The sequence below is a fragment of the Bipolaris zeicola genome, assembly GCF_000523435.1.
Source record: "Bipolaris zeicola 26-R-13 unplaced genomic scaffold scaffold_34, whole genome shotgun sequence".
Taxonomy (NCBI): domain Eukaryota; kingdom Fungi; phylum Ascomycota; class Dothideomycetes; order Pleosporales; family Pleosporaceae; genus Bipolaris; species Bipolaris zeicola.
The window spans coordinates 102,999-129,706 of record NW_006912083.1 but is presented as its reverse complement, the minus strand read 5'-3'; the positions used below and the strand labels follow the sequence as shown (position 1 = coordinate 129,706).

General features: G+C 51.7%; 7 protein-coding genes across 7 annotated transcripts; 5 read left to right on the top strand and 2 right to left on the bottom strand.

The window, feature by feature from the left end:
• Positions 1-338: 338 nt before the first annotated feature.
• Positions 339-7,731, bottom strand: COCCADRAFT_90110 (uncharacterized protein; the record flags this gene model as incomplete). The annotated part of the gene is made up of 10 exons (XM_007711825.1): positions 339-1,802; positions 1,866-2,142; positions 2,193-3,526; positions 3,583-3,826; positions 3,876-5,157; positions 5,617-5,758; positions 5,779-5,788; positions 5,972-6,136; positions 6,877-7,371; positions 7,421-7,731. The coding sequence occupies 10 exons, from the start codon at positions 7,729-7,731 to the stop codon at positions 339-341; spliced, it is 5,724 nt and encodes a 1,907-aa protein (XP_007710015.1).
• Positions 7,732-8,118: 387 nt separating this feature from the next.
• COCCADRAFT_34836 (uncharacterized protein) lies at positions 8,119-9,374 on the top strand (the record flags this gene model as incomplete). Its single annotated transcript, XM_007711802.1, has 2 exons — positions 8,119-8,223; positions 8,274-9,374. The coding sequence occupies 2 exons, from the start codon at positions 8,119-8,121 to the stop codon at positions 9,372-9,374; spliced, it is 1,206 nt and encodes a 401-aa protein (XP_007709992.1).
• Positions 9,375-9,700: 326 nt separating this feature from the next.
• COCCADRAFT_90061 (uncharacterized protein) lies at positions 9,701-10,426 on the bottom strand (the record flags this gene model as incomplete). The annotated part of the gene is made up of 1 exon (XM_007711824.1): positions 9,701-10,426. The coding sequence occupies one exon, from the start codon at positions 10,424-10,426 to the stop codon at positions 9,701-9,703; it is 726 nt and encodes a 241-aa protein (XP_007710014.1).
• Positions 10,427-10,716: 290 nt separating this feature from the next.
• On the top strand, positions 10,717-12,360 carry COCCADRAFT_34834 (uncharacterized protein; the record flags this gene model as incomplete). Its single annotated transcript, XM_007711801.1, has 2 exons — positions 10,717-10,771; positions 10,835-12,360. 2 exons carry the CDS (start codon positions 10,717-10,719, stop codon positions 12,358-12,360), a joined length of 1,581 nt encoding a protein of 526 aa, XP_007709991.1.
• A 1,918-nt stretch (positions 12,361-14,278) lies between these two features.
• COCCADRAFT_3126 (glycoside hydrolase family 28 protein) lies at positions 14,279-15,635 on the top strand (the record flags this gene model as incomplete). Its single annotated transcript, XM_007711776.1, has 3 exons — positions 14,279-14,291; positions 14,375-15,124; positions 15,229-15,635. The coding sequence occupies 3 exons, from the start codon at positions 14,279-14,281 to the stop codon at positions 15,633-15,635; spliced, it is 1,170 nt and encodes a 389-aa protein (XP_007709966.1).
• Positions 15,636-18,735: 3,100 nt separating this feature from the next.
• Positions 18,736-20,741, top strand: COCCADRAFT_34832 (uncharacterized protein; the record flags this gene model as incomplete). The annotated part of the gene is made up of 2 exons (XM_007711800.1): positions 18,736-18,847; positions 18,901-20,741. 2 exons carry the CDS (start codon positions 18,736-18,738, stop codon positions 20,739-20,741), a joined length of 1,953 nt encoding a protein of 650 aa, XP_007709990.1.
• A 3,825-nt stretch (positions 20,742-24,566) lies between these two features.
• Positions 24,567-26,446, top strand: COCCADRAFT_3124 (uncharacterized protein; the record flags this gene model as incomplete). Its single annotated transcript, XM_007711775.1, has 3 exons — positions 24,567-25,746; positions 25,801-25,917; positions 26,010-26,446. The coding sequence occupies 3 exons, from the start codon at positions 24,567-24,569 to the stop codon at positions 26,444-26,446; spliced, it is 1,734 nt and encodes a 577-aa protein (XP_007709965.1).
• Positions 26,447-26,708: the final 262 nt, after the last annotated feature.

Sequence of the window (26,708 nt, the reverse complement as noted above, 5' to 3'; positions counted from 1 at the left end):
AAAGGTCGAGGAATTACCGTAAGAAACCCTTGATAGACTGTATGCTGGCAGCATGCCGAGCCTCGTGCATCTTTCTGGGAGAAAACTCAATAGAGAAAGGCGTTACAATGCAGGATGAGAGGTTGAAAGCGGTGCCGAAGTGCACATGCAAGGAGTCTCAGAAACACATCGAGGAAAATGGGTAGTTTAGTTGTACGTAGTAATTGGACTGAGAGAAAATATTGTTGAAAATATGGATTATGTGTCTAATTACAAGAGGATATTGAGCTGAACTATATACTATTTGACATTACTCCCATCAACCAAAACATTACTCTGTATCTTCAACGAACCACCCTTCAAACAGCACCAACAGGCTGTCCACTCTGCGCCGCCGCCTTCTCTGCCGTCTTCTCTGCCGTCTCCTTCTTCTTCGACCCCCTCAACTTCCCCATGAGCGCACTCAAATCCGCAACCCTAAACAAATAATACGTCAAAACCGCCATAAAAGCATTAAACACAACAAACGCAAAAACAATGCCGAAATTCCTCCAGCGCTCCGAGTAAAAAATCTTGGAGCCAGCAAGGAACTGATCTGTAGTCTTGAGCGTGCAGTAGTGGCAATCAGCCGTAGCATCGGGATTTTGAATGACGCCGCCAGTCCTCGCCGCAAACGCACTGAGGTACGCGCCACAAGTCTGATTCGACGGCGGATCAAACCTGAGCACCTCGGTCGCACTACACACGACGGGGCGTCCCGCCGACATGGTACTGACGAGACCGGCAATCCAATACGTAAACGGACTGACGCGGTACATGAAGATCCAGAACCCGGGCAGCTGGCTGGGCGGCTGCATGACACCGTTGAACAGGATGCTCATGAGCGTAAGCAACGAGACGAGGCCAGATGCCGTTTGAGCGTTTGGCAGCGCGGAAATGGTCATGGCGGCAAAGGTGGAGGTAAAGAGTAGAAGCTGGACGGAAAAGAGCATTGCGAGACCCTGGCGCTCGCTCGATTGATTCACGCCGACAACCGGGTAGTAGAAACATGCGAAGGTGATGAGGCCCGCGATGATGCCGTAAGGGATCTCAACGAAAATGTGTGCAATCATGAAGGCCTTCCAGCTGTACGCTTTTGAGGGGCGCTCACGCACTTCGTACAAGGAGCGCTGGGTCACGAACAGAGGGTGGATTTGCTGCACCAGCGACGTGAAGATGGTGGTGATCATGAAGACGCTGAAGATGATGGTTTGCATGCCCGCCTGTGTGGTGTTTGCTTTGTAGAAGGAGAATCCGATGAAGAGGCCGGCAATGGCGCCGAGGCCGAATTTCGCCATGACGTAGCTGGGCATGCGCCAGTACTGCTGGAAGTTGCGGTATGTGCACTGGTAGATTTGGGTGGCAAGCGGCATGGCGAATTCAGAGGAGCCGGTTTCGCTGGCGAGGTCGACGGATTCGTTGCGTTTGGATTCGTGGAGCTGGTTGATTTCGTGCTGGACGTTTTGCGCTTCTTGACTCGCTCTCCACACGTTGAACCAGTCTTCACCTTTGTTGTTTTTGCCGGCGTTTACGATTTCGAGCATGTACTCTGCGGGGTTCTCGTCTTCGCCGCATTTTCGGGCGCCGTTGGACTCGAAGTAGTCGAGGAGGGTGCGGGAGTTTTCGCCGAGCTCGCCAAAGTAGACGGTTTTGCCGCCGCGGGCGAGGAAGAGGAGGCGGTCAAATTCTTGGAAGAGGATGGCGCTGGGCTGATGGATGGTGCAGAGGATGGCTTGGCCAGCTGAGGCGAGTTTGCGGAGGAAGGCGACAATGGACCAGGAACTCTGTGACAAAGTCAGTAAATCCTTGTGATGCCGAGCGAGTTATTTGAGATTATTGCTACTAACCTGAGAGTCAAGACCAGACGTGGGCTCGTCGAGGAACAGAAGAAGCTTGGGCTTTGCTGCGAGTTCAACACCGATAGTCAGAAGCTTACGCTGTTCAACATTGAGACCCTCGCCTGGAACACCAACAACAGCCTCGGCAAAGTCAGACATGTTGAGCATCTTGATGACCTCCTCGACATAGTCGAATTTCTCTTGCTTGCTGACATTCTTGGGCTGTCGAAGCATAGCGGAAAACTGCAATGCCTCGCGAACAGTAGAGGTTTCGAGATGTAGATCCCTGGGCTAGTTAGTATCTTCGAGAAAATTTGCATCAAGACAGAAGCTTACTGTTGCTGCACATAGCCGGTGGAACGTTGGAATGCAGGATCAAGGGGCTTGCCGTTGACAAACATGTCGCCGGTAATGACGCCCATGGTTGTGCGCTGGGCGAGAGCATCGAGAAGTGTCGTCTTTCCAGCTCCAGAAACACCCATGAGTGCAGTCATAGTACCAGGCTTTACATATCCAGAGACATGATCCAGTAGACGTCTGGGCTCACCCTTTATCTCAATGTCATAGACAACGTCTCGCCATGTGAAAATACCCTTTGCCTCCTCGATGGCGCTGACATCGCCAGCTCCTTCCGCTACTTCCGGCTTAGATTGACCTGATTCTTCGTCTGACTTTTGGCCTTGAGGTTGCATGTAAGCTGGAACGTGTCCACGGCGGAAGACGAGCTGCTCGGCGGTGCTGGTTGTAGAAGAGTTGATCTCGACAGCAAAAAAGTACGTGACCATGAAGAAGATCAAGAATGCCCAGAGAATACCAAAGTTGCGCCACACATGGCTCCAGGAATACCGGTAGGAGACTTCAAGAAAGCGGTCACCGTTGACAAACCTTTGTCCAACAACTGCGCCTGGTGCGTTGCAGATGAAGTTGTTGCCCTCGGGCGAATAGCCAGGTCCTGACGGTGCAAGCGAGTCGCAGGGAAAGTCAACTCCATGCATCTCGTTGGCAAGCAGAATCTCGAAAGCGTAGAAGATGGGATTGATCCATCTGATCCAGCCAAACCAGTCAGGCATCTGCGGAATGCGAATGACGAAACCAGTGTAGATGACTAGGACCAACACCAACATACCAGCTCCCGCCATGGCCTGTGCCGCCGTCTGAGTAACTGCGGCGGTCGTCCGGAAGATGGCGGCCATGATAAAAGTGGACATGTACGTAATCATAAAGTAGATGAAGAACTGCCCAGCCGTCCTTCGCAGGCCAGCCATAAAGTACAGAATGATATTGAAAACCACAGCCTGTGCGAACTTGACCGGTAAATCTGCGACAATTCCAGCAATGGCTTCGGAAGCCGGATGGTAAAAGGCGTACGAATTGTGTTTCTCGACTATAGGGCGTTGGGAATACAGACCGGCGATTTCACCAAGAGATGTCAGGGCGCTGAATAGGATGGCGAGGAAGATGGTGCCACCACGTCCTTGGAATGAGGAGGTGCCTGAAGATTGGCCGTAGAACATGGAACCGACAATGAGGGCGATGATGAGGTTGAGCACGGCTTGCACTGCAGTCGAAGCGATATCACCACGGATGCGCTGGTAGGCTCGTCGCGTGTTGAGTTTGATCTGTAGGGCAACGCTTATAAGGTAAGGCGACTTGGGGCGAGTATGCTTGGCCTAGATGGTGGTCAATATCGGAGAAACATTGCAGGGAAAGTTGTTTGGACACGAACCTGGAGGTGGTTCTTCTGTTGACGAAGTTGCTCAAGAGTAGCGTGCTCGTTGATTGGATGCTCCGCCTCGAAATCGGCAATGTCTTCCAGCAAGGCCTGGTACTCTGGGGATTCGAGCCAGTACTTCTCGAATTCCTCAGGGGTACGAGGAACCTTGTTTTCCATACCCTTTTGGGGCTTTCGCTCTTCTGGATTGGTGACAGCTGTGAGGAAGTCTCCCGTGGTCTGTCGAGGTGGGCAGTACCTATGACATGTCAGTACAATGTTAGAGCTTTGTGCTAGTAGTCTCTTACCATCCTTGTCGCTCAAAAAATCCCTTAGCTTCGTCAGCAGGGCCAAAGTAGATCTGGCGCCCTTGGTAGAGAACTGTGGCTTTGTCGAAGCAGTCGTAGACACTTTGACTAGCTTGGTAGATGGCAACCGCAGCTGCACCTCCAGTCAAGTCGGAGCCGACTCTTAGAGAGTTGACAAACTTCAATGCTGTAGCCGAGTCGAGACCACGAGTTGAGTTGTCCCACGCAGCCAAAGGAGCTCCGGCCAACAGCATCTCAGCAACGGAGACACGCTTGCGCTCGCCACCAGAGACTCCGCGTACAAAATCATCTCCAACTTTGGTGTTGTATGTGTGTGTAAGTCCAAGGACAGCCATGACAACCTTGGCCATGAATTGGGCGAATTCATCACGACTCGCTCCGCCTGGGCGATTTGATGGTGTTCGGACAGCTGCAGCGAATTCCAGAGTCTGGCCGACGGTCAAGTGAGGGAAGTGCCTGTCGACCTCCTGGTTGTATACCATTTCACCCTTGAATTCCTTGATCATACGATTCTGGGGGACACCGTTGTAGTGAATTACTGAATCGTCCGTATCGAGACCGTGTAGTTCGCCAGTAAGTGCCTTCAACAGCGTAGAACAACCCGAGCCGGGTCGACCGAGCACAATGCAGAGCTCGCCAGCCCGGATTAGACCGTTGAATGAATGCAAGATTTGCTTGCGCTCAGTCTTTCCAAAAATTTCCTTAGCCCGAAAGGGGGCCATGAACACATCTGCAACAGTCTGTTGGAGTTGAAGAGCATTTCCAGAACCAAAAACGTTCAGGTTTTTGAACGCGACACTGAGCTTCTTCATCTCAATGCCTTCTCCCTCAAGCTGGTGACGGAGCATGTTCAAAAACTTGGAGAGATCGAAAGCATCGCTGCTGGGGTCTACCGCTGGGTCATTTGGCGCCGGAACGCTTAATTGCCTGGTGACGTTTGCAGACGCTGTTGTGAAGATACGTACTAGTTCTCGCCTTCCGTCTTCATCAATTTCTGACCGGGTCATCCGACGTTGCAGACCCATTGAGGCCCTTTGGTCGGCTGAAGATGATGTTCCCACTCTCTTGACCCTTTTCGACTCGTCGTTGGATCCATGTCGTGTGTGTGAGGATTCGGAGGAAGTGGAGGTATCAACCTGTTCGAGGGGCACTACCTCCTCCTTGTTTATTTGTGAGCAACCGTCATGTTGTTGTGATGAATGGCCAGAGGAAAATAGGCCCTCGCCGTAAGAGTTGGAAGCCATTATGCGTGTCACAATAGCTGTTGCCGGCGTGGGAAATCAAGTGTCGTTCGATTTGAACCCTTCTTTTACACAGGGACGAGAAGATATATCAATGTGGTGGCTACTATTCGGACCTAAGTGGTCACAACATGCCGGGTCGCGGAATCTCCTCATGCCCGTATTCCTAAACTTTGTACCAATACGTCGGACGAGTAGCATGAGGCGTATTCGTCCAACATTACCTGCCCAGGCCCAAGTGCTTGGGTCGAGCCAAGGCATCCCCGATCGCATTCTCCATACGCATCACCGAATTGTTGGTCCAGACCTGAACTAGCTCCGAGATACCCCTCCGAGATACCCTGAACGCTAAAGTTAGTCCGGTCGATCTTCTATGTGACGTAGGGATGCAATACGCTCCGCCGGACGTATGCGGAAGAAGAACACATGGCTTTGATGGGACATCACACATAGAAATTAAATCAAATCCCTGATACAACAATAAATTCTGGGTCGAAAAAGACTGAATTTGCAAAGGGGAATCTCCACGACCCAGGAAATTGACAATAATTGCATTGCTTGGTTCCGAGTGTGTGTCAAGGACGGCCGGTCATTGTGATGTCGAATGGACCAGTTAGCGTACTGCTACTCTAGTCCCGGACGAAATGATCGCTCGGATGCCTCGGGGCGCATGCTTTTCTCTTCGCTACCTATGCCTGTTCTGGCTTCAAGCTTTGCCCAGGTTACTCCAGAAGCCTCTCGAAATCACCAGGATTCCAGACGTCATATAACAGATACGGGTCCGTATGCTGACCCGATATGGGCTTATGTTGACAACATACCTACTCATCTTACTTATCTTGTGCAAAAGGGGCCGTATACAAGCGACTGTTGATCATTTCGAGAACGCTCGGCCGATCAGTCGGACTGTATGTGCCGACGCACAGAGTCGACCGTGCATGAACCTGCTGATGTGCTGTACCAGACAGGCTGGCATTCTGGTATCTCATGTGACAAGAGCTGAAAAAAGTCCCCATCTTTCTCTTGCCGTGAAGTAAATCCGGATTTGCAGATATGGTAAGTTGCGTACAGTCTCAATCGTGCATCCTCGGCCGTGCATAAGCTCAGCTTATTGAACTTGGCAGATGTGACATATGTAGTTCTATTGTCTGCAGCTGCAGCTCCCGCAGTATACGCAGCGGGCTGGAGTTGGGTCTAGATGCAAGTATTTCATGCCAAGTTGCACTAGAACGAGCACACAATCAGGCATGGGCACATTCCTGACTGTGTAGTACATACGTGAACATTGTCTTGTAGCTATGATAGTGGTCAGCCCCACAAGCCGTAACACAGCCACGTGTAATAAGCAGACTCGGAGAGTAATTTTAGGTACGCGCGGCATTTTGTCATGGACATATCCGCCTTATTAGGCACAGCCACATATCCTGGATTACTTGCGCGTACGAGAACCGGACCGGTACTTGTCTCCATGATCAGCTCAAGCATCATGTTGGCCACCGAGACCCTGCAGAGCCGTCCCTAAGTACTACTCGGAGTCCGTTTTATCTAGTGTGTGAATGCGATCGGGCAAACATGACAAACTGTCAAGTGTCAACTCTAGGCAGGGTCTGTGTGACGGACGAATCTAGCCCACCTGTTCAAAGAATAGTCAGACTTGCGTTGTAGGCACATCCTCGCCGCTCGTAATCAGACAACACGTCGTGTATACTCTTGTACTGATGGCGCACACGGCTTCTCACTTTAGTTGTAGTCCTTCTAGTTTGTGCTCAACGATAGGTACATGTTCGGTCAACCGATTTGGATCCCGCATGGCAGCCAGTACATCTTCTTTCCTGCCGGCCAACTTCTTCCGTACCTCTTCGTACTTCTCTTCCCTCGCCGTATACTCCCTCAAGATGACCTTGTCTGCGAACTCGATGAATATCCTAGTGTCTCGGATTCTGAAAACCACGTCGTCCAGGCGCATGAAGAAGCGAACAAGTAAGAGCAGGCGCTGGGGCATGACGCGCACCTTGCAAGAGAGCATGGCAATGCCGTTGTCAGCCAGTTCGTCCTCGTAAAGCACGAGCTCATCGAAGAAGTGTATCGGGTCGGGACGCTTGAGCAGGGCGAGGGGTATTTGCGTCTCAGTCGGCTCGAATGCGGGTGCCAAGGGGGTGGTGCCCTTGTAGTCGGTGCTGTAGGACCAGTCAAAGGGCTTGACAACTTCTTTGATGTCTTCAAACTGCTTTTGCCTAGGGTGTGTTAGCGGCGCGCGCTGCTTTCAAGATATCCATCACCAACCGGTTCTGCTGCCATTCCTTGGAATAGGCGACCTTGAACATGTTCTCGCCCGTCTTGTCGACTCGGTCCAGCGCGTCAAAGGCATTGAACTCGATATACCAGCCGCTCTGTTCATGATCGATCCGAACCATGTTGTCGCCAAAGATCATTTCTGGTGGCGCAATCCCCAACTTTTTGGTCATTTCTTCAATGGGCCCCGCCTTGAGGATTGGCAGTTTGCGCGTCGTGATCTTGAAGCCCTCCTTGGTAATGGATGTGTCGGCATGGCCGGGCGCGACAGTGTCCGCGGGGGCGCCGTTGAGTGATGCCATGATGGCGCAGGCCAGGCGACGATGATATGTTCACCACGGATGCGACAAAGACCAAACGGCACCCTTTGCAAGAATGGCTATACTCATAAGTGCATTGTCGATGGCGGGGACACGGCTGGGGTGGGGCGCGAACCAAAGCCCCGATGCCCCGATCGCCAGGCCCTAGTCCGGCAAGCCCCCGTCACCCATAGCAACGCTGGAAACCCACTTGTTTGATGACTTGTTGGCCGTGCTGTCCTCCACAACCTTGAACCCATCCCCATCTCCAAGTGATCATCACGCCCTCGTCTCCAAGAGATATCCGTACTCTGAGTGAAGCAGCAGGTTTTGGTTGCCCCCCTCTGATCTTGACTCGTCTCCTGTCGCTACAGCTTGCATCACACCGCCATGGCCGACGTTGCAAACCTCGAGGCCGCCTTTGAGCGCACCACGATCCACGACGAGAATGACGACCAGGCTGCGTCTAACGCAGCCTACCAAAAGGCCAAGAAGGTATGTACTCTTCCGATAAGCTTTGTGCCAGCGGTTCTAAGAAGATCCAGCCTTCAGTAGCTGGCCTTTCAACCTCGCAATCAGCAGCCAACCGCATGAAGCTGCCTCACCAGATCCCTCTCCAGAAGATCGCGACACAAAACGCAAAGACCGCAAACATCGCAAAGGTCAACCTTGCTGCAAACGCCGGCCGGCCCTCAGAGCACAGCTCGTCTCACCGCCGCACCCTCACCGAATCAGCGGTGTACAGCGTTCCCTCAAATCCCGCAACCCCCAAGCAATGGCATCTGGGCATGTTCGAGATTGGCAAGCCGCTCGGAAAGGGTAAATTCGGTCGCGTATACCTCGCAAAAGAGCGTGCTTCAGGCTTTGTCTGCGCCCTCAAGGTCCTGCACAAGTCCGAGCTCCAACAAGGCAAGGTCGAGAAGCAGGTTAGGCGAGAGATTGAGATCCAATCTCACCTCACCCATCCCAACATTCTCAAGCTGTTTGGTCATTTCCACGACGCCAAGCGCATCTTCCTCATTCTCGAGTTTGCAGGAAAGGGAGAGCTGTACAAGCACCTGCGCAAGGAGCAGCGCTTCCCGGAATGGAAGGCTGCCCAGTACGTTGCCCAGATGGCTGCCGCCCTCAAGTATCTCCACAAGAAGCACGTCATGCACCGCGATATTAAGCCTGAAAACATTCTAGTCGGCATCCACGGCGAGATCAAGATTTCCGACTTCGGTTGGTCGGTCCACGCCCCTAACAACCGCCGCAACACCATGTGCGGAACGCTTGACTACCTTCCTCCGGAGATGCTTCGCGGCGGCGGCAAGGACAACTACTACACTGAGAAGGTCGACCTGTGGAGTTTGGGTGTCTTGACATACGAATTCTTGGTCGGTGAGGCGCCTTTTGAGGACACACAAGTCATGACACAGCGCAAGATTGCGAGGGGAGAGTACACAGTGCCCAGCTTTGTCAGCTCAGAAGCACGGGATCTGATTAAGCGATTGTTGGTGCTGGATCCTGAGAAGCGTATTGCCTTGGAGGATGTTGAGAGACATCCCTGGATTGTCAAGCACTGCAAGGGCAGCCCCAGAGCATATGAGCGTACGTCTGGAGGCAAGTCCCGCAGCAGTTCGGACGACTCTGAGGAGAGCTTCTAAGCCAAGACCTGGTGCCATTTATTTTACGTTTAACTGCTATGACGGCGAACAGGCGCAACCCACGGAAGTCACTGGAACCATATGATCTGATCGCATTGCTCGGAGTTTTTGCTAGCCTTCCCTTATCTCATCGGCGTTTACCTTGTTCATATCAGCTTCCATTAATCATTGAATGCAAGACCAGAATTTCATGTTCAATTTCATCCCATCATCTTGAGCGAAGATTGCCGTGCCTGTTAGACTTGCCTGCCAAACGCCGTTCGCTATGCATATTTACAACAACGGTTCCCAATACAGATTATCGTACACTCATGCCCACGTCCCGTCTACCGGTAGATTTCATCAAACGGCCTGGTATCTCTAAAGCAGCTTTCCCAGACCTCGTTCACCACCTTGCCTGCGTGTTCCTGGTCCCTGATGCCTGGTCTGGCCAGCATACTCAGCGTAGCCCTCCTCCTTACACAAGCCTGCAACTGCTCGGTAATCCTCCATTGGTTCCTCGTGAAAAATTCGCGGGCAAACCTGCACTCTCCGGACAATGTCGAAGCCCTGATCTCCAAGCAAGCCTGATGTCTAAGGTTATCCGGCTCAACCTTGAACTTGAGGTGGTCCCACGCATGAACCATCTCATGGGCCATTGTATCCTCCTGGTGTCCGCGATTGCGAAACTTGTTGGCGCACAGCAAGATACCATGGTCAAGCGAGAATCCACCGCTCTGCTCATTCGTACACATGCGACATAGGATGTTGTCTTTGTTTAAGTCACCGCCTAGCTTGTACACTTCATCTTGCATGAAGCGGATGACGGGGCTGTATTGCAGCAGGTACTCCTTATTGGACTCACAGCGCCTGCAGATGGAGTCGGCTTTGATTGTATCCATCTCGCCAAAGTAGTTCTTTTCGAGGGAGATGTCGCGCTGGCCGGTCATGCGGCCGAGCAGGATGTTGAAGGCGCTCGACCAGGTGTAGTATACGGGATCGATCTTTGCAGGCGGCGGCTGCGCCATGGCGGAAATGGAGGCGCCGTCGGGCGCTGTCTCGGGTTTCGACATGTTTGTAGCTGGTGGGATGGAGATGCTCGCTGGTGAATTGACTCGGCCGCGAAAAGTTTAGGTGGAGATGGGGTGGTGGGATGCGCGGGGAGCCAATCGGAGGGCAGACGTCGCCGCGCGCAGGGGCAGCCCGAAGATCGGTAGTGTTGCGAGGCACAGGGAAGTTTGGGCTCGTTCCAGTCATGTGTTGCGCGCGAATATAAAGTATAAAGAACGGGCTTATTTTTCTTCAAGTGGCTTATTCAAAGATCTGCGCTGTCTCTGTCGACCGTCCTGTTTCCACCGCTACAATGGCTGTCCACATGCGCAAGCATCCTGGCCAACTCACCGTCGTCATCAAGCTTGGTAAATACATTATTGTACAGATTTCACAACAGAAAGAAGAGGGCACCTAACCAACACACCCAGGCACTTCCTCGATAGTCGACGAGAAGACCCACCAGCCCCTCCTCTCCATCCTCTCTCTCATAGTCGAGACAGCATGTAGTCTGCGTGCTGCCGGCCACCACGTCGTCATCGTCTCGTCGGGCGCCATTGGCGTGGGCCTACGACGCATGAACCTCCCACGCCGCCCCAAACACCTTCCACAAGTACAGGCGCTTGCTGCGATTGGCCAGAGTAGATTGATGTCACTGTGGGATCAGCTTTTTGGCAATCTGGAGCAGCCGATTGCGCAGGTGTTGTTGACGAGGAACGACATCGCAGATCGCACGCAGTACCAGAATGCGCAGAATACCTTTATTGAGCTGCTCAGCATGGGCGTCATTCCAATCGTCAACGAGAACGATACGCTGGCGGTTACGGAAATCAAATTTGGTGACAATGACACGCTAAGTGCCATTACAGCGGGCATGGTGCAGGCGGACTATCTCTTCCTCATGACAGACGTAGACTGTCTGTATGACAAGAACCCGCGTTCGAATCCAGATGCAAAGTCTATCCCCGTAGTTGAGGATATTGCTGAGTTGGCGGCCGATGTCAGTTCTGCAGGAAGTTCACTGGGCACAGGAGGCATGAGCACCAAGATTGTAGCGGCAAGACTGGCAACCAGCGCGGGCGTTACTACAGTCATCACCAAGAGTAGCAAGCCAGGTAACATCTCGAGTATTATTGCCCATGCGGAGAAACACAGGAAGTCGAGAATGTCAAGTCGGAACTCGGTCACCAACTTCCAGGAAGAGGGCACCCACACTCCATCTCAAGAAGCAAGCCAAGATCTGTCGGCCTCGACAGCATCACTAGGGCAGCAACCACTAACGCGAGCGTCATCCCCACAAACCGAAGACCCCTGTCCCCTGCATACCCGCTTCCTTCCCATATCCAACCCCATACGCGACCGCTACTTCTGGATCCTCCACGGCCTAGCCCCCCACGGCACCATCTACATTGACCAAGGCGCCTGGGCCGCTCTGAGCGACAAAGCCGGACTCCTCCCCGTAGGAATTGTAGACGTAGACGGCCACTTTGCCCAACAAGAAGCCGTCCGCGTTGTCGTCGTAAAACGTCTCTCTTCCTCCTCCTCCAAATCTTCTCAATCCCAAACTCCCGCTTCACCAAGCCAAGTCCCCACCACCCCCGGTGCAGCAGCCCACGCTGTCCACGCTCCCATTCCTATCCGACACCCTCTCACCCCTTCCGCTTCTTCTTCTCATATCCATCAGCTATCATCTCCACACCAACCTCCTGCATTTGAACTGCATAACCCCGCGCCGTTTGAGATTGGGCGGGCAGTCGTGAATTACTCGGCTACGGAGATTCGGAGGATCAAGGGATTGCATTCTACGCAGATTAGAGAGGCGCTGGGATATGCTGATAGCGAGTATATTGCGCTTAGAGAGAATATTGCCTTCTTTGGGGGTGAGCGGTCACGACCTAGTACTCCGGATTTTAGACATGGAGCGGAGAAGAAGGTTGAGGGTGCGGAGGTCCATTGAAAAGATGAAGGGCTATGAGGGGGGAGGCTGAAAAAGTGGAGTATGGATAGAGGGTATTGTTCCAGTGTTTTTTTATGGGGATGATTTAGAAAGGTTGTTCGGTTATTGAAAATGCCAGTTCTGTGGTGTCCATTTGAGTTTTGCAGTAAATTGTTAATGTTTTTTTTTACTTTGGTTTCAAAATGCATTTCGCCATATCCGATCGAAGTATTCAAACACAGACAGACAATCCGAAGAAAATTGATTTCTTTCTCCAATAAGATTTTCCGCACTTTTTTTTAGTAGAAAAAAACCTCCCTCCTCTACATAGGCATCTCCAAGCATACCCTACACTCAGAATCCAACAAATCTAGTCCAAACCCCCCGGCAATACTTACACCCCCCCAAAGACCTCGAATTCCCTACAAAGTCTCACATTCCACCAATCCACACTCCACATCCCCTCTCTCCTCATCACAAAATGAAAGGGGCCACCATCCCTCCATCCCTCATCCTACATCCCGCTCCCCGTCACCCTCTTGCATGCTCTTCTCGTATCGTCATCAACCCACCTGCCGTGTGTGGCCCGTGCGCTGAACGTCCTAGCAAAGACGTTTGCAAGTGCTTAATATAACTCTCCTCCTTCCCTTGCAACCGTACCCTTCCACTTTTTTTTTGCTGACATAATAATATGGCCCCCGGTCCCCTTGAATGGCTTTTCTATGCGGGCGCAGGCGAGCGAGCGGGGCAGGCAGGGTAGTGGGACGGGGGGCTGGGTTGTATATGGACGGAAGGGAGATTTTCCGTCTGCGGGTTGCGTATGGAAGTGGGAGGGGAGGGAATGGATGACCGGGGGGGAAGGGGGGAGAGGAGGAGGGCGGGAAGTATGGGTAACAGCTATACTCGCGTTTGCTTGTGAGGTATTATATACTTGGTAGGCTATCTTCATTCCTACTATTATATTGTTTGTTCTTGTTTTCCGGGGTCGCATTAGTACTAGTACTACTACTACCAAAACCACGCACCAGTCAAGTCTGCAGCAGAATACCTTTTTTTTATGCCCAAGGTACATGCTTCTTGGCGCACGTACATATTGCATATATGTTTTTACTTAGGGGGGTAAAATCCGACTAGACAGAAATGCAGCAAAAAGAGCGAGATTTGCAAACATTGTGGGGAGGGGGTGAATTTTGTTTTAAATTACAACACGGCTGGGAAGTAGCGCCGAGGAAGGACGCAAAAATAAAAAAGGGAAATACTAGATGCTACTCAGTTTGGGGAAAACGGGTTTACATGTTGTGTGATATCCGTTAAAACCCCTCTGACTTCATAAGAAACTGATGTGTAGGGGTTTTTTTTTGAAGCTATTATCTTACTTTCGTTGTGTATGGAAAATGAAAAAAAAGGGCAGGGCATGTAAACGTACGTCAAATAAAACCCGTCCAACGATTCATTTTTTTCTAGCCCTGTCCAACAGGCGCAGAAAGTGGGGCCCTCGCTCCGCAGGCTTGGGTGCGTGATTAAGCCTCGCTTGCGATGCTTGGGCATGCTTGTTGCATATAACATATGCAGAAATATTGGGGGCCAAACGGCGGGGGCGAAAAAGAGATAACGAATGTGAATCCAGATAATTGAAAGAGCTAGCTTAGTGGCGGCTTTTTTTGTTGTTGTTAAGCACCGAGAGAGAGCGGCAGGGGATATTACCAAAAGGCGGAGCAAGGTAAGTAATGAGAAATTTAGCGGCGTGCCGGGAAATAAGGACGGTGAGCGAGACCCGCTTGGCGGATTGCAGGGTGTAGGGTAGTTGCGAGGTATTTAGATAGACGGGGCTAGGTCCCTGGGTTGTTTTTTTATCTATTTTCACTCTTTAACACCTATTTTATCGTTGGGTGTTTTTTGTTGTTGTTAGATACTAAAGGATTTGAAAGTAGTAGTAGTCATGTTGGGCAATAGTAAGACCACTCTTGATCCCACCATCAATGGCCCGTACTAGAGATTAAACATTCGTATCTAACAACACCACTCCCCAAACCAGACCTTTCCACCCTCCTCGCTCTCGTCAGCGCCACACAAGTCGCTGCGGTGCCCTCAAACTGCCCACGCAGACACCCGCCGCCACCCTTCAACCCCATCTGCCATGTAACCCAATACACGCAAATCCCCGCGGCAGTAGCCGCCTGCACGCACATCACCCTGGACAACATCCGCGTACCCGGCAACCGCACCATCGACCTCTCCAAGCTGCAACGTGGCGCCAAAGTAACCTTCGCGGGCACCACGTTCTGGGAGTACGCCGCAGCAAACTACCCCTTTATAGTCGTCAGCGGCACCGACATCGAAATCACCGCCGCCCCCTTCGCTGTCCTCAACGGCAACGGCCCCGCATGGTGGGATGGGCTTGGCAGCAATGGTGGCCGCATCAAGCCCAACCACTTTATCGAAGTCAAGAACGTGACTGGGTGTTCTGCCATTCACGATATCTACATCAAGAATTACCCTGTGCACTGCTTTTCGATTACGAATAGTGTGGACTTGGATGTGTATCGTATTAGGCTGGATAATGCAGAGGGTTATGCGCCGAATAATGTGTCAAATGGGTTGGCGGCGGCGCATAATAGCGATGGGTTTGGGGTCGCGAGTAGTAAGCAGGTGAGGATTAGGGATAGTGTGGTTGTAAATCAGGATGATTGTGTTGCGGTGACGAGTGGGGATGGTGTGGTGGTGGATAACATGTGGTGTAATGGAAGTCATGGGTTGTCGATTGGATCGGTTGGTGGAAAGTCGAGTAAGTATTTTTTTTCCCTTTCTCCTTTTTTCCTTCCTTTCTTCATGTGCAGAAGAGGAATAGTAGAGCTAGATTCACGTGAGCATGTTACTAATCAAGCGTAGATAACATCGTCAACAACATCTCCTTTACAAACTCCATTGTTCTCAACGCCGAGAACGGAGCAAGGATCAAGTCAAACTCAAACACTACGGGTTCCATTTCGAATATTTTGTTCAAGAATATCTTTCTGGAGAATATCTCCATCTATGGTATTGATATTCAGCAGGACTACCTCAACGGTGGCCCAACGGGAAAGCCGACGAATGGCGTCAAGATCCAGAATATCACCATGCAGAATATCTGGGGCACGGCGACGCGCGAGGGACGCAACTACTATATTCTGTGTGGAGAGGGAAGTTGCAGTGATTTCACGTTTAATAACGTGCATGTTACGGGAGGTGGAAAGCCTAGTTCGTGCAATTTCAGGACAAAGGGGGACTTTGACTGTGATGGCAAGTTTGTGAGTTAGTTGTGGGTGTTGGATGTGTGGAATCTTCTTGTTTTTTGTATATATTTGATTTTTCTTTGCATATATATTTTTTAAGATGTAGTAATGTTTCCAAGTAGAAGAGAAAGTGGAATAGGTGGCTTTGACATGAGACCATTCTTGCATTCTGTCAAATCTCTTTGGACAAGATGGAGAGTAAGTGACCCTGCGCGAGAAGATCTTTTCCGTCTGTGAAACTTGCACAGACATTTTGTCCAACAAGCTTTATCAATATACAAACAAGGAAGCTTCTTGAGCCAAGGCAGAGCAATATAAATACAGGCGGCCTAGTTAGGTTCTTCAAGATAGAGTCTGTCACTCGTGGCTTACAAGATCCTAGCTAACCTTGTAATCGTGTCAGCAGCAAATATGCCTACAACAACGTGTAATATTGTTTCTGCTCCGGCCATGGCATGTACCCCTTTCGAGGTTTGCGTCGGTGTAAAGTAGTCCTAGTGGGAATGGCTTGAGTCGGCTTCGGTAGCAGCTCCGTGATAGCTCCGTGGGCAGCCGGACTACATCACCCCGGGCGGCATGTGCCTAGTGGTTTCACGGGTAGGGCTTCACGGTTAAATACAGGCACATGTGTCCCTCTGCCGTGTCCGTCGCAATCGATTGAGTGCGGCGCGGACATAGGCGAGTGTGGATCGCGTCCAAGCTCCAAAGGCTATTCTGTTGATCGAGGAAATGACGTTACGTAGCGTGTTGAAGCGAGTGCGGATTGGCGAAAAGGGAAAGTCGGGTGGGCGGAGAGACCCCAGGCTACCGTTTTTCGGGTTGGTATGGGGTGAGTGCTATGCAGCTTGCGGCTGTTGCCAGTCGAGAGCGGCTCTTCTTGCCATGCAACTGCCGCTGGGCTTCGGATTGCTAGTTACATGCATATGCTGCGCAACGGACGTGTGCCTAGACGGACATGATTGGATGCTGGAAATAGCAGAAGCGCATTCTAACGGAACTTTGTCTATTGGCCATGGATAGGTTGCGGCATGCGTGACAGCGGTGATGTTCTGCCGGCTAGGGAGGGCATAGTCGCCGCAAGTTTCTCTGCTGTCGGGTCGGGTGCTTATTTACTTGCGCAGTACGTACCTGATCTACCTGCTGTTTTTGGTGACTGCATGCGTGGATAGTTCAAAGCACATGCATGCATGACAAGGCCATGGTCACAGTGTTCCGCGTCTCAGGGCAGTAAAAATCGTCACTGGACATGTTGAGTAGAGACGGCCTTGGTATGGTCACCCAGCGACCTGCGCCGTTCGCGTACTGACCAACGACGGCATGCGGCGCACGGATGGAGAGAGATATTTTCGGGTAGTGCAAAGATCCGTTTTTAGAGAAAAGGGTCTGGATGCAGGACAGACACCAGCAGGTACGAGGGCACCAGGGTTGGAGAATTGGAGAGACAGGGCGACCATGGTGGGGAAGAATGGGGGTGAACGCCCGCAAACCTAGCTGGAAGGCGCCGTCAGGGTCGGAGTCATGCTTGGAGAAGGCGCGTCAAGTCACGTGACAACAAACCCTATCCCCACGCTATGCGCGTCCGCGTCCGCAACCGCGTCCACTGGCAGCCGCCCATTTGCCCATTGCTCACTCCAACCACCGCCAACACTGGACGTTAGCTCTGCAAATGGCTTCAGGATCAATGGGTCCGCCTAGTTGGAGCAGCCATGGACCCCAACCCACCTTGTGGCGTGGTCCTAAAACATTGCACTCTCCTCCGCGGATGGGCTGGGACATGCCATGACAGCACCTGCAGCTAGCGACAAAGGACCGCAAAGGCACGGTAGGTAGGTAAACACACACACCACGCTCGACGGCAGGGTAGTACACGATCATGATTCCACTGGCCTGACTATCGCTGTCACTGTCACTACCACTACACCTACTAGGCCCCATCGCCGGCGCAAGACGTGCACGGAGCAGCACAGTCGTGCCGTCAGCACTTTCCGATGCCTCCGCCACTGAGAGCTGTCTTGGTTGGTGATCGGTCAGTCAGTCAGTGGGGGGGAGAGTGGGGGAATGCATGGCATTCGAGCCCTTTGTTGTGCTGTGGGCCTGGGTGGGCAGAAGACGTTGTGGGTGAGGAAACAAAGTACTACGCACTCCTGGCACACTTGGGCGAACTCAGCAAGGACACCTCCACCCGTTCGTGCACAACGTGGCAGGACGAGCCCTCACTCGCTCGCGCGCTGGTGAGCCGGCCGGTGTGGGCAACAGCGGCGACGGCGTGCCGACGGTGGGCGCGTGCAACGAAATGGCATCAGGGCCCTTGTGGGTGCAGTAAAGGGCCCCCATGGCAGAATGGCAGCACCACGCCCGTTTGGGCAATCCATTAAGCGGCGCGTCATCCAGGTACCGCACTGCGAGCCCCTTACCATCCCGTTTTGCGACGGTCCACGGGTGCGTGCGGCCCTCAACTGCACAACCTATACGCCCTGCCACACACACACACACACACACACACACACACCAGAGCCCAGCCGTCAACGCCAGCACTCAGGTGCATATCTAGATACATATCTGGCCGCACCAGTACTTACTCTCTCTGCAAGTCTAGTCTATCGCGCCGCTGCCCTTCACCCTCGTCTCTCTGACCTTGTCCTGGCCCCCTCGACCAGCCGCACCGCGTCGCGCCACATTCAAACACGCTATACTGGCATACCCTGCAGCACCCTCAGCCTTGCCCCAGCTTTGAGGCCAAAACCAGGGTGCGTGGTCTTGTCGGCATTGTGCACGAGCGCCCCAGTGAGCAACCCCCGTTTAGCTGCTTCTACGATCCTTCCATACGTCTTCTAGAAGAGTGCTGTTTCCGCCCTCCCCGCTGCAATCTTGGGCGACGTGATCCCGCCCGTATATCAACTTGTCGCACCAACAGTAGCGGATGCCTGCTCGGATACACGACCCTCCATTCCTTGGCTGTCACTCTCCCCCCAAACACCTCGACAACTTCCCCACCTCCCATCCACCTTCATTGACTGCGCTTCCACAGTCGCCTGTAAGTTCGAGGCTGCGCGGGGTCCACTGGGATGTTGCAATAGCTCGCGAGGCCCATTCTCCCCCACGAGCAAGCGGCTCCACCGCAACCATGGACGACAATGTCGAAATACCAGAAGAATCCATGCGACACATCGAGGCCCTGCTCGCAAGGCATCCTCCGCATTTGATTCAGCGAATGTTTTCACAGGCCCTAGAGTCACGTATGTAATTTTGCTCTTTGGCTGGCTCCTGTCCATGCGCTCACCGAGTCCAGGCCGCAACTCAACTGCCTCGTCCTTCATGTCCACCAGCACCGTCAGCTCATCCGCCACCTCTTCATCAGGCTCATCATGGCGCTCCCGGCTGTCAATGACGTCGACATTTTCCTCGTCGAGCAGCAACAGCAACAGGCATTCTCCCATGGCCTCGTCATCTTCGTCGCGCTCCCAGCCAAAGCGACCAGAGCCACGCTCGTATCCAGTTGGATTAGACCCCACCCGCCCAGTGCCTGCTGCCATGTCTTCGGACACGGACAGTCCACTCGACCTCAAGATTGAGCCAAGCAGCACACCAACAGACAACCTCAGTGTCGCCTCTCCCGTCTTGTTTGCCGACGATGACAAGTCGCAAAGCCAAACGGGCGAATCCTACATGTTCTGCACTTATTGTGCCGAACAAAAGAACCAAAAGACTTTCAAGGCCAAGTCCGATTGGAAGAAGCACGAAATGAGAATGCATGAAACAGGCGAAGATTGGCCGTGCATTGTCAACGGCTGCAACCGTATTTTTGATCGGCAAAAGGACTTCATCAAGCACCATCAGCGCTATCACACCGGCCGGCCCTTGCCATCGTTGACCGACATTGGCATCACCCTCCTCCCTCGACGGGTATTCGGCTGCGGTTTCGACAAGTGCAAAGAGGTTAGCATCGGCTGGGATGAGCGATGCGACCATGTGGCAAAACACATGAAGAACGGCGCCACAATAGACCAGTGGAAGTACTCGAATGTCATTCGGAATCTGATTCGGCAAGAAGCTCTCTACGATACTTGGAAGGAATTGATTGCCTGTCTGGACGAAAGGCTCCGAGAGAGCCGCTCACAGATCAGCTGGTGTCCTGACAACACACGGATCCTCCGACAGAAGCTTCAATGCTGTGATCTCCGACCGAGCCGAGAAGAGGTTCTCATCACTGCCTTGAGCCTACGTTCTGACATGCAACTAGATCCCGTCGACCAACAGCTACCCCCAGGTTTTGTCACGCCATCCAGGGACTCTGTACCAAATGTCGAAAAGTTATCACGAGAGCAGAGAATGCATGTTCTCATTGGAAATTCTGATCCGCACGTTGCACGGGCTCGCCTTGCAACTGTAAATGCGGCATTGGTCCGCGCCATCAACTCCTTATCGCATATACCAAATTATGATTGCGCATCTTCGCCATTTATGGAGCCACAGTCGCCCGCTCGCGACAACACAAACCACCGTATCAGCTACATGGATGTGGATCCTGGAGATTACCTTGATGTAGCGCAACCGGCTATACCCGATCTCCCACCGGCTATGACTACGGCCGCAATGCACACACCAAATACACACACCCCAATCATGGATCACACTCAGCAAGCTCAAATGTACCCTAACGAGTACATTGATCAGGCCAAGGCTCCTCCTAACCCATTAGAGGCACTATACCCGAATTACTTCGGCGGTGCACCTCAATTCGAAGAATCGCAGTACTACGACCGCCCGTCATTTGGTCAGCTGATCACGAAACCCCTTCATAAGATTGGTAATCGGCTAGGCGCGTCTAGGAGTAGTTCCACTCATTCCAGGCCGTCATCGAGTATGAGCCAAACCATGCCAGACATGAATGCGGATTATCCTGTTGCAGTAATGGGCATGCGGCACACACCTGAGCCGCAACAGCAGCAGCAGCAGCAACAACAACAACAACAACAACAACAACAGCAACAGCAACCGCCTCATCTCCAAATGCAACACCAGCAGCATCTCCAACATCAACAGCATCTCATGCACCACCAGCAACAATCATTTCGTCATTTGACACCCCAAATGCATGACCAATTGCACATGTATGCGACGCAGAACTAGAAGAGAAACAAAAAAAAGAAAAAAAGAAAAAAGGACGTGTAACGATATGCCTCATATACGACTCACGCCCCTACGCAACCTTTTCTTGCCTATACGCTTTTTTTTCCTTTTTCCTTGTGTTGAACAGCGAGCATATAGAAGAGTGAGAGAAAGTTTTCTGTCTTTTCTTTTTCTTTGATACCCCCACCTACCCCCACTGGTGTGCTTTTCTTTTCTTGTTTTTCGGAAGGGAAAAGCCACGCTATGAGAACCATTATAGAGTTTTTTTTGTGTATTGCATAGTCATATTAGATTGCCGCCCCCACCGTCATCGAGCTTGAAGGGCTCATCATCACTGTCACCGCCATCGCTGCATGCAGCTGTTTTTCCTTTGTTGTTACTGTTTCGATTCTTTAGATGTATTCTAGGATTCTGAGATGGGGAGAAAGGCTGTCTTCGGACTTTGTGCGAGGCAACATGTTTCTCTTTTTTTTTCGTGGAAGACACATACACGAGGTGACTTGAAGAAAGAGAGAGAAAAAATTGGACGCTTCGTATCTTTTTTTTTTCGGCCTCTTGGGTAGCTTAGCAACAATTGAATACCCCATATCCCACTCTTCAAAACTCGTATCTTGTCTGATTGCTGTTGAGTTGAAGACACAGGACGGGGGGATATGTGGAGTTTGACACTCTGGCGACCTAGGCTCGTCAAAAGTCATCTTACGTCTTCACCTTGCTTAACCCGTCTCAATAAACGTTCCACTCACTCCACAATTTCGTTTCCAACAATCGTACGGTTTGTTTTTAAACCTGACGGGAATGTTCCTCAACACCCCTTCCATCATGACACACACACAGAGAGAGAGAGAGAGAGAAATACTTCAGCTGAAAACTCTACCGTAATCCTACTACTACTCCTTTATCATCGCAACACCCACATGTGTACCCTAAAAAGTAAAACACAGGTCACCCTATCTCTCCTTTACACTGATATCTAATTGGGGGGGTGGGGGGGGGGGCGCGAAGACAGCGTAAGCGTACAAAGCGGAATAGCAGATACCGCTTGTAATTCCCATCCCCCCAGCTCTCTCTCCATGTATCCAGATTCCCCTCGGATCAACAACCGTACTCTCACCCCCCCAAACTACCTTTTCTCTTCATCTAGACACATCGCGTATGACTAATCTCTGCAGACGCAGGGATGTAGCATTGTTTTACGTTGTTCTTGTAATCGTTACCAGCTGTCATGTAGAAATTTCATGGNGGGGGGGGGGGGTTAAAAAAAACAGTCTCTTTGCATCCGTGTATCGTTGAGCAAGACTAGTTGGGGTGTTAAGGGGGCGAGGTAGCGGGCCTGAGGGGTGTTTATCGGTGTGAGTGATGAGAGGGATGGGAGGGTTGGGAAGGGAGTAGGGTTTATGTAACTTTTTGTATATATCTATCTGAATTATTGTAATGTAAAAGGTGCTTAGAAGTATTAATGTTAGAGTAGGGGGGTTGGGCGCTTGCAAGGATTCTTTTTGGGGGGGGGGAAGCGCAACTCCATGCTATGTATGCTCACAGCATTCCTTTCTTTGGGCCCAATGTCGCTTTCTTGGTGGGAGGAATAGTTACGGGATTGCTGCATTGCGGTGATTGTTACCTTCTGAAGTGAATGTTGGTTTGCATTTCGTTCTTTTGTTGCTCCTTGAAGTGAGGAGACTTGTTGCTAATTGTGATATGCAAATCGAGGCAAGGGCGTATTTTCCAATGTAATTTGGGTGCTTGATATGCGCAATTGCTTTTTTGAGGGAGATTGGATGATTCGTATACTTTGTCTTGGTATAGTGGCAGTGTATGGTAAAGTTCGTAGGCCGAGGTGTATGCCTCGATGTTGTTTTAAATCCTGAATGTGGAGGTTTCAGATTTCATCTTTTGCTTTTGTTACGTGAAACGGTGCGGGGTGTGGATGTGCGTGTGATGTAGATTAATTAGATGCGTCAATACAAGAAAGATGGATCGTATGTATCAAGTGTAGGCTGGCCGATGTTGTGTTAGATAGACTACATAAAGCTGGATGAAGAAAAAGTATCTTTGTATCAGGCAGTGTTAGAATGGTAGACATGTAACGCCTTTCCCCTTCTGCTAGCCCTTGCGCACAACCATTCTTTGATATGATAGCTTGTAAGGGATTCATCTAGAGAGTGTGGCAAAAATACAGTCGTAACGAGATATAGGGCGTTGTGATGTCTGATTTTCGTATCGACTACTCAAGGAAAAACAAGTCTACGTAATGCTTGGAAAGCCATGTTTGAACGCCTAACTCACCAGAGAAGAAAGGGTAGGAATCTACAGTTGCACTTAGACCAAGAGTGGACCAAGGATACCAAGAGTGGCGCCTTACGGCCTCGGCAGCACGGGCAGAAAGACGTGCAGCGGAGATCCCGCGGGTCTCGAATTCGTGCATATGCAGCTTTTATAGGCGAGAACGGGGTGAAAAGAGACATGTGTCGGTAGCCAGTGGTCATTGTCAAAATTAATTTTTTTCACCAAGTTCTCGGAATACTAGTGGCGAGTTGACAAGTGGTTCTTGTGGCAAGTTGACTAGGGCTGTACAAGGCGAGTTTGAGGATTCCTAGTTTGACGAGCAGAATGTCGGAAGAATGCGCAGAGATGCAGATCTTGGTTTAGCAGAGTAACAGTTCAAGGTAGCTTCTCGACATGTAAGGTATGCCGAGGATTAGAATACCAAGGCTATAGGTATACTGCAGTGCTTCATGACGTTGGTACATGGCGGGTTTCAAGGAGCCAAGTGACGACAAATGGGCTGCAAGATGCTTCATTCTGGGCTGTCTGAGGCAGAGTGCTTGGCGTACATTGGACTGAAGCATATGGGCTGATGTCTGTGGTGGGAGATGTGCCTGTATGGCCATGCACTATGATATACATGTGGTGTGGGTGGGTCCAAAAAAGGCAACGTCTCCTGTAGATGGAGTGATGTCGAGGGAGGCGACGCAACTCGTCTTAGGGAAGAAGCATGTCATGGTACATAAGGTAAGCTTGCTGAAGATTGCCATGGCGGAGTCCGGAATGCTTAACGGATAGACGGCAAGGCGGAACAATGGGTTTCTACTGTGGCGTCAAATAACAGCGTCGAGTACAGTCTTCCTCTCGTGAGTTGTAAGCTTGTAGGTTGAACGCATGCTTCGAGGAAGTACTCTGATTGGTGGGCGGAGCGGTGTATAGGAGTAGAGGGCGAGACTTGGCGGTAGCAGAAATTTCGAGGGCGGACTTAGAAAATTCCTGGGCACACTTGGCGGATTGCATGGCAAACTGCCCCGAGCGCGACGTCGAGGACAACGTGCTTGTATCCCCAGCTCTCGTTCGTCCACACTCCATCCCCGCCCCCTCCCCACTGCCATGCCGTCGCACACCTGGCTCCACTGTATACGCGACCCTGAAGCGGCAGTGGGTCGCGTGCTCTCGCTCCCACCTTTGCATCGTCTACATACGCCAATGGCATGCCATTCTGCCATTGTCGACACTCCACAATTCCTACTATAGACCCAGAAAAAAACACATCCTGTTGGTCGATAGACCGTGGCCAGGTCTAAACAGCATGATGCCGTGGCTGGAACGATCCACTTTGCCTCTCCGTCTCATACCCACATGCCGCGGTCTTGTCATTCACTTCAGGGTACACTGGCATCGAATTCATACAGCCAAGCTCCCACTCTCTCAATAGCAGTGCTGTCTATATAAGATAGTTGTACCCAATCCACCCAGTGGTTCCTCATCCCGATCACCTCGCAACATTTCTCTTGTTCCAGTTCCAAAGGCGCAACAGCTCGCCGCCTTTGCCCAACCATGGCTCCCGCCTTGAAAAAGTACAACTGGATCCTTGCCATCACCACCATCGCCTTTGTCTTCTCGTCGGCTTCCAATGGTGCCAACGATGTCGCCAACTCCTATGCCACCTCGGTGGCTGCCCGCACCCTGAAGATGTGGCAGGCCGGTGTCCTCGCCTCCTTCACAGAGTTCTTTGGTGCCGTCGCACTCGGTGCACGTGTCACCGGTACCATCAAGGGAGGCATTTTTGACCTCGAAACTTTCAAGCCTGCCCCTGCTACGCTCATGCTGGCCATGGGTTGCGCTGAAGTCGGATCTGCCACCTTCCTCACCATCGCTACCTTTATGGGTATGCCCGTCTCCACTACGCAAACCGTCGTCGGTGCCCTTGCTGGTGCTGGTATTGCTGCTCAGTCGCCTCTTAGCTGGGGCTGGAAGAAGGGTTCCATCTCGCAAATCGCTGCCTCGTGGGTCATTGCGCCATTCATCTCCGCTGCCTTCTCGGCCGCTCTGTTCTTGACTGTCAAGTTTGGTGTGCTCCACCGAAAGGACCCTCTCAAGTGGGGTCTCCGCCTGATCCCATTCTACCTTGCCTTCACTGCTGGTATTCTCGCTCTGTTCATCATTGACGAGATTCCAAACGGCAAGAGCCTTGAAGAAATGGGCCCCGGCATGGCCTGTGGTATCATCCTCGGTGTCTTCGCCGCTGTCCTCGCTATTGCGTTCATCTTCTTCGTTCCCTACTTCCATCGCCGTCTTGTCAAGGGCGACGCTAGAATGAGGGTCTGGCACATTCCCCTTGGCCCTCTTCTCTACCGCGAGAACCCTCCAATCTACTTCCCCGGCAAGGGAGACCAAATTGTCACTGACTACTATGCCAAGGCAGCTCCCGCAGACAGCCTGGCTATCCAAGACAAGCTCAAGGGCGAAAAGGAAACCGCTCGTCCCAATTCTTCCGATAACCAGCCAGCTGGTAATGGTGACAGCATTGACGTTGAGCGTGCTGGCCGTGGTCTTTCCAACCCTCTCCCTCCTAGCGAAGGTCCTGTCGTCCACCTTGTCCCCGCCACACCCGAGCCAGAGGAGCGCTGGTTGGAGCCTGTCAAGCACATGCCTTTCTACTCGCCCAAGAAGATCGCCAACTGGACCAAGTTCATTCTTCTCCAGGGTGTTTCTCGCGATGTCGTTTCCCAGAAGGGTAAGTTACATTACCTCCCCTTACTACACAACCATGTCTAACATACTTGGCTAGATCTCGGTGCTATCCACGCACGCGCAATCGTCTACGACAACCGCGTTGAGCATCTCTGGACCTACGCCCAAGTTGCTTCCGCAATGATGATGTCTATTGCCCACGGTTCCAACGATGGTAAGCCGCCACTCTTCTCACCCCCAACCCCAACCCTAACCTTAACCCTCACCACCACATGCGCCAACACCTGCTAACTCATCACCCCACAGTCGCCAACGCAGTCGGTCCTTGGGTAGGCTCCTACAACACCTATACTACCGGCACCGTCACCAAGGAAGCCGACACCCCCATCTGGATCCTCATCGTTGCTGGTCTCCTCCTCGGCCTCGGCTTCTGGTTCTACGGCTACCACATTATCCGCGCCCTTGGAAATAAGATCACTCAGGTCTCGCCTACTCGTGGTTTCTCCATGGAACTCGGCGCCGCTATTACCGTGCTCCTGGCTTCTCGTCTCGCCCTTCCCGTTTCCACAACCCAGTGTCTGACTGGTGCTACTATCGGTGTTGCCCTGTGCAACTTCGACATGAAGGCTGTGAACTGGAAGCAAGTTGGTTTCATCTTTTCCGGATGGATCATCACTCTGCCCGCTGCGGGTATGATTTCGGGTCTCATGATGGCTATGGCGCTGAACACGCCGCACTTTTAGTCTTGTTTGCATTATTTTTCTTTCCCTCTTTCTCATATAGACTTTGCATTTTTTATTTTGGTTCTAACTAAAATCGAGATTCTTAGCGAGGGCCGACGTGGGAAAAAAAGTGTCTGTAAGGTATGACACACGCCGTATGATTTCAATCGGGGTATCAGGTTACTCAAAAAGTATCACTATAACGAATAAAAACTCGTAATGACCAAACATTCAAATTTCCAAATTCGCTTCAAAGACTTCTTGGTTAGTGCTTTGAAACTGT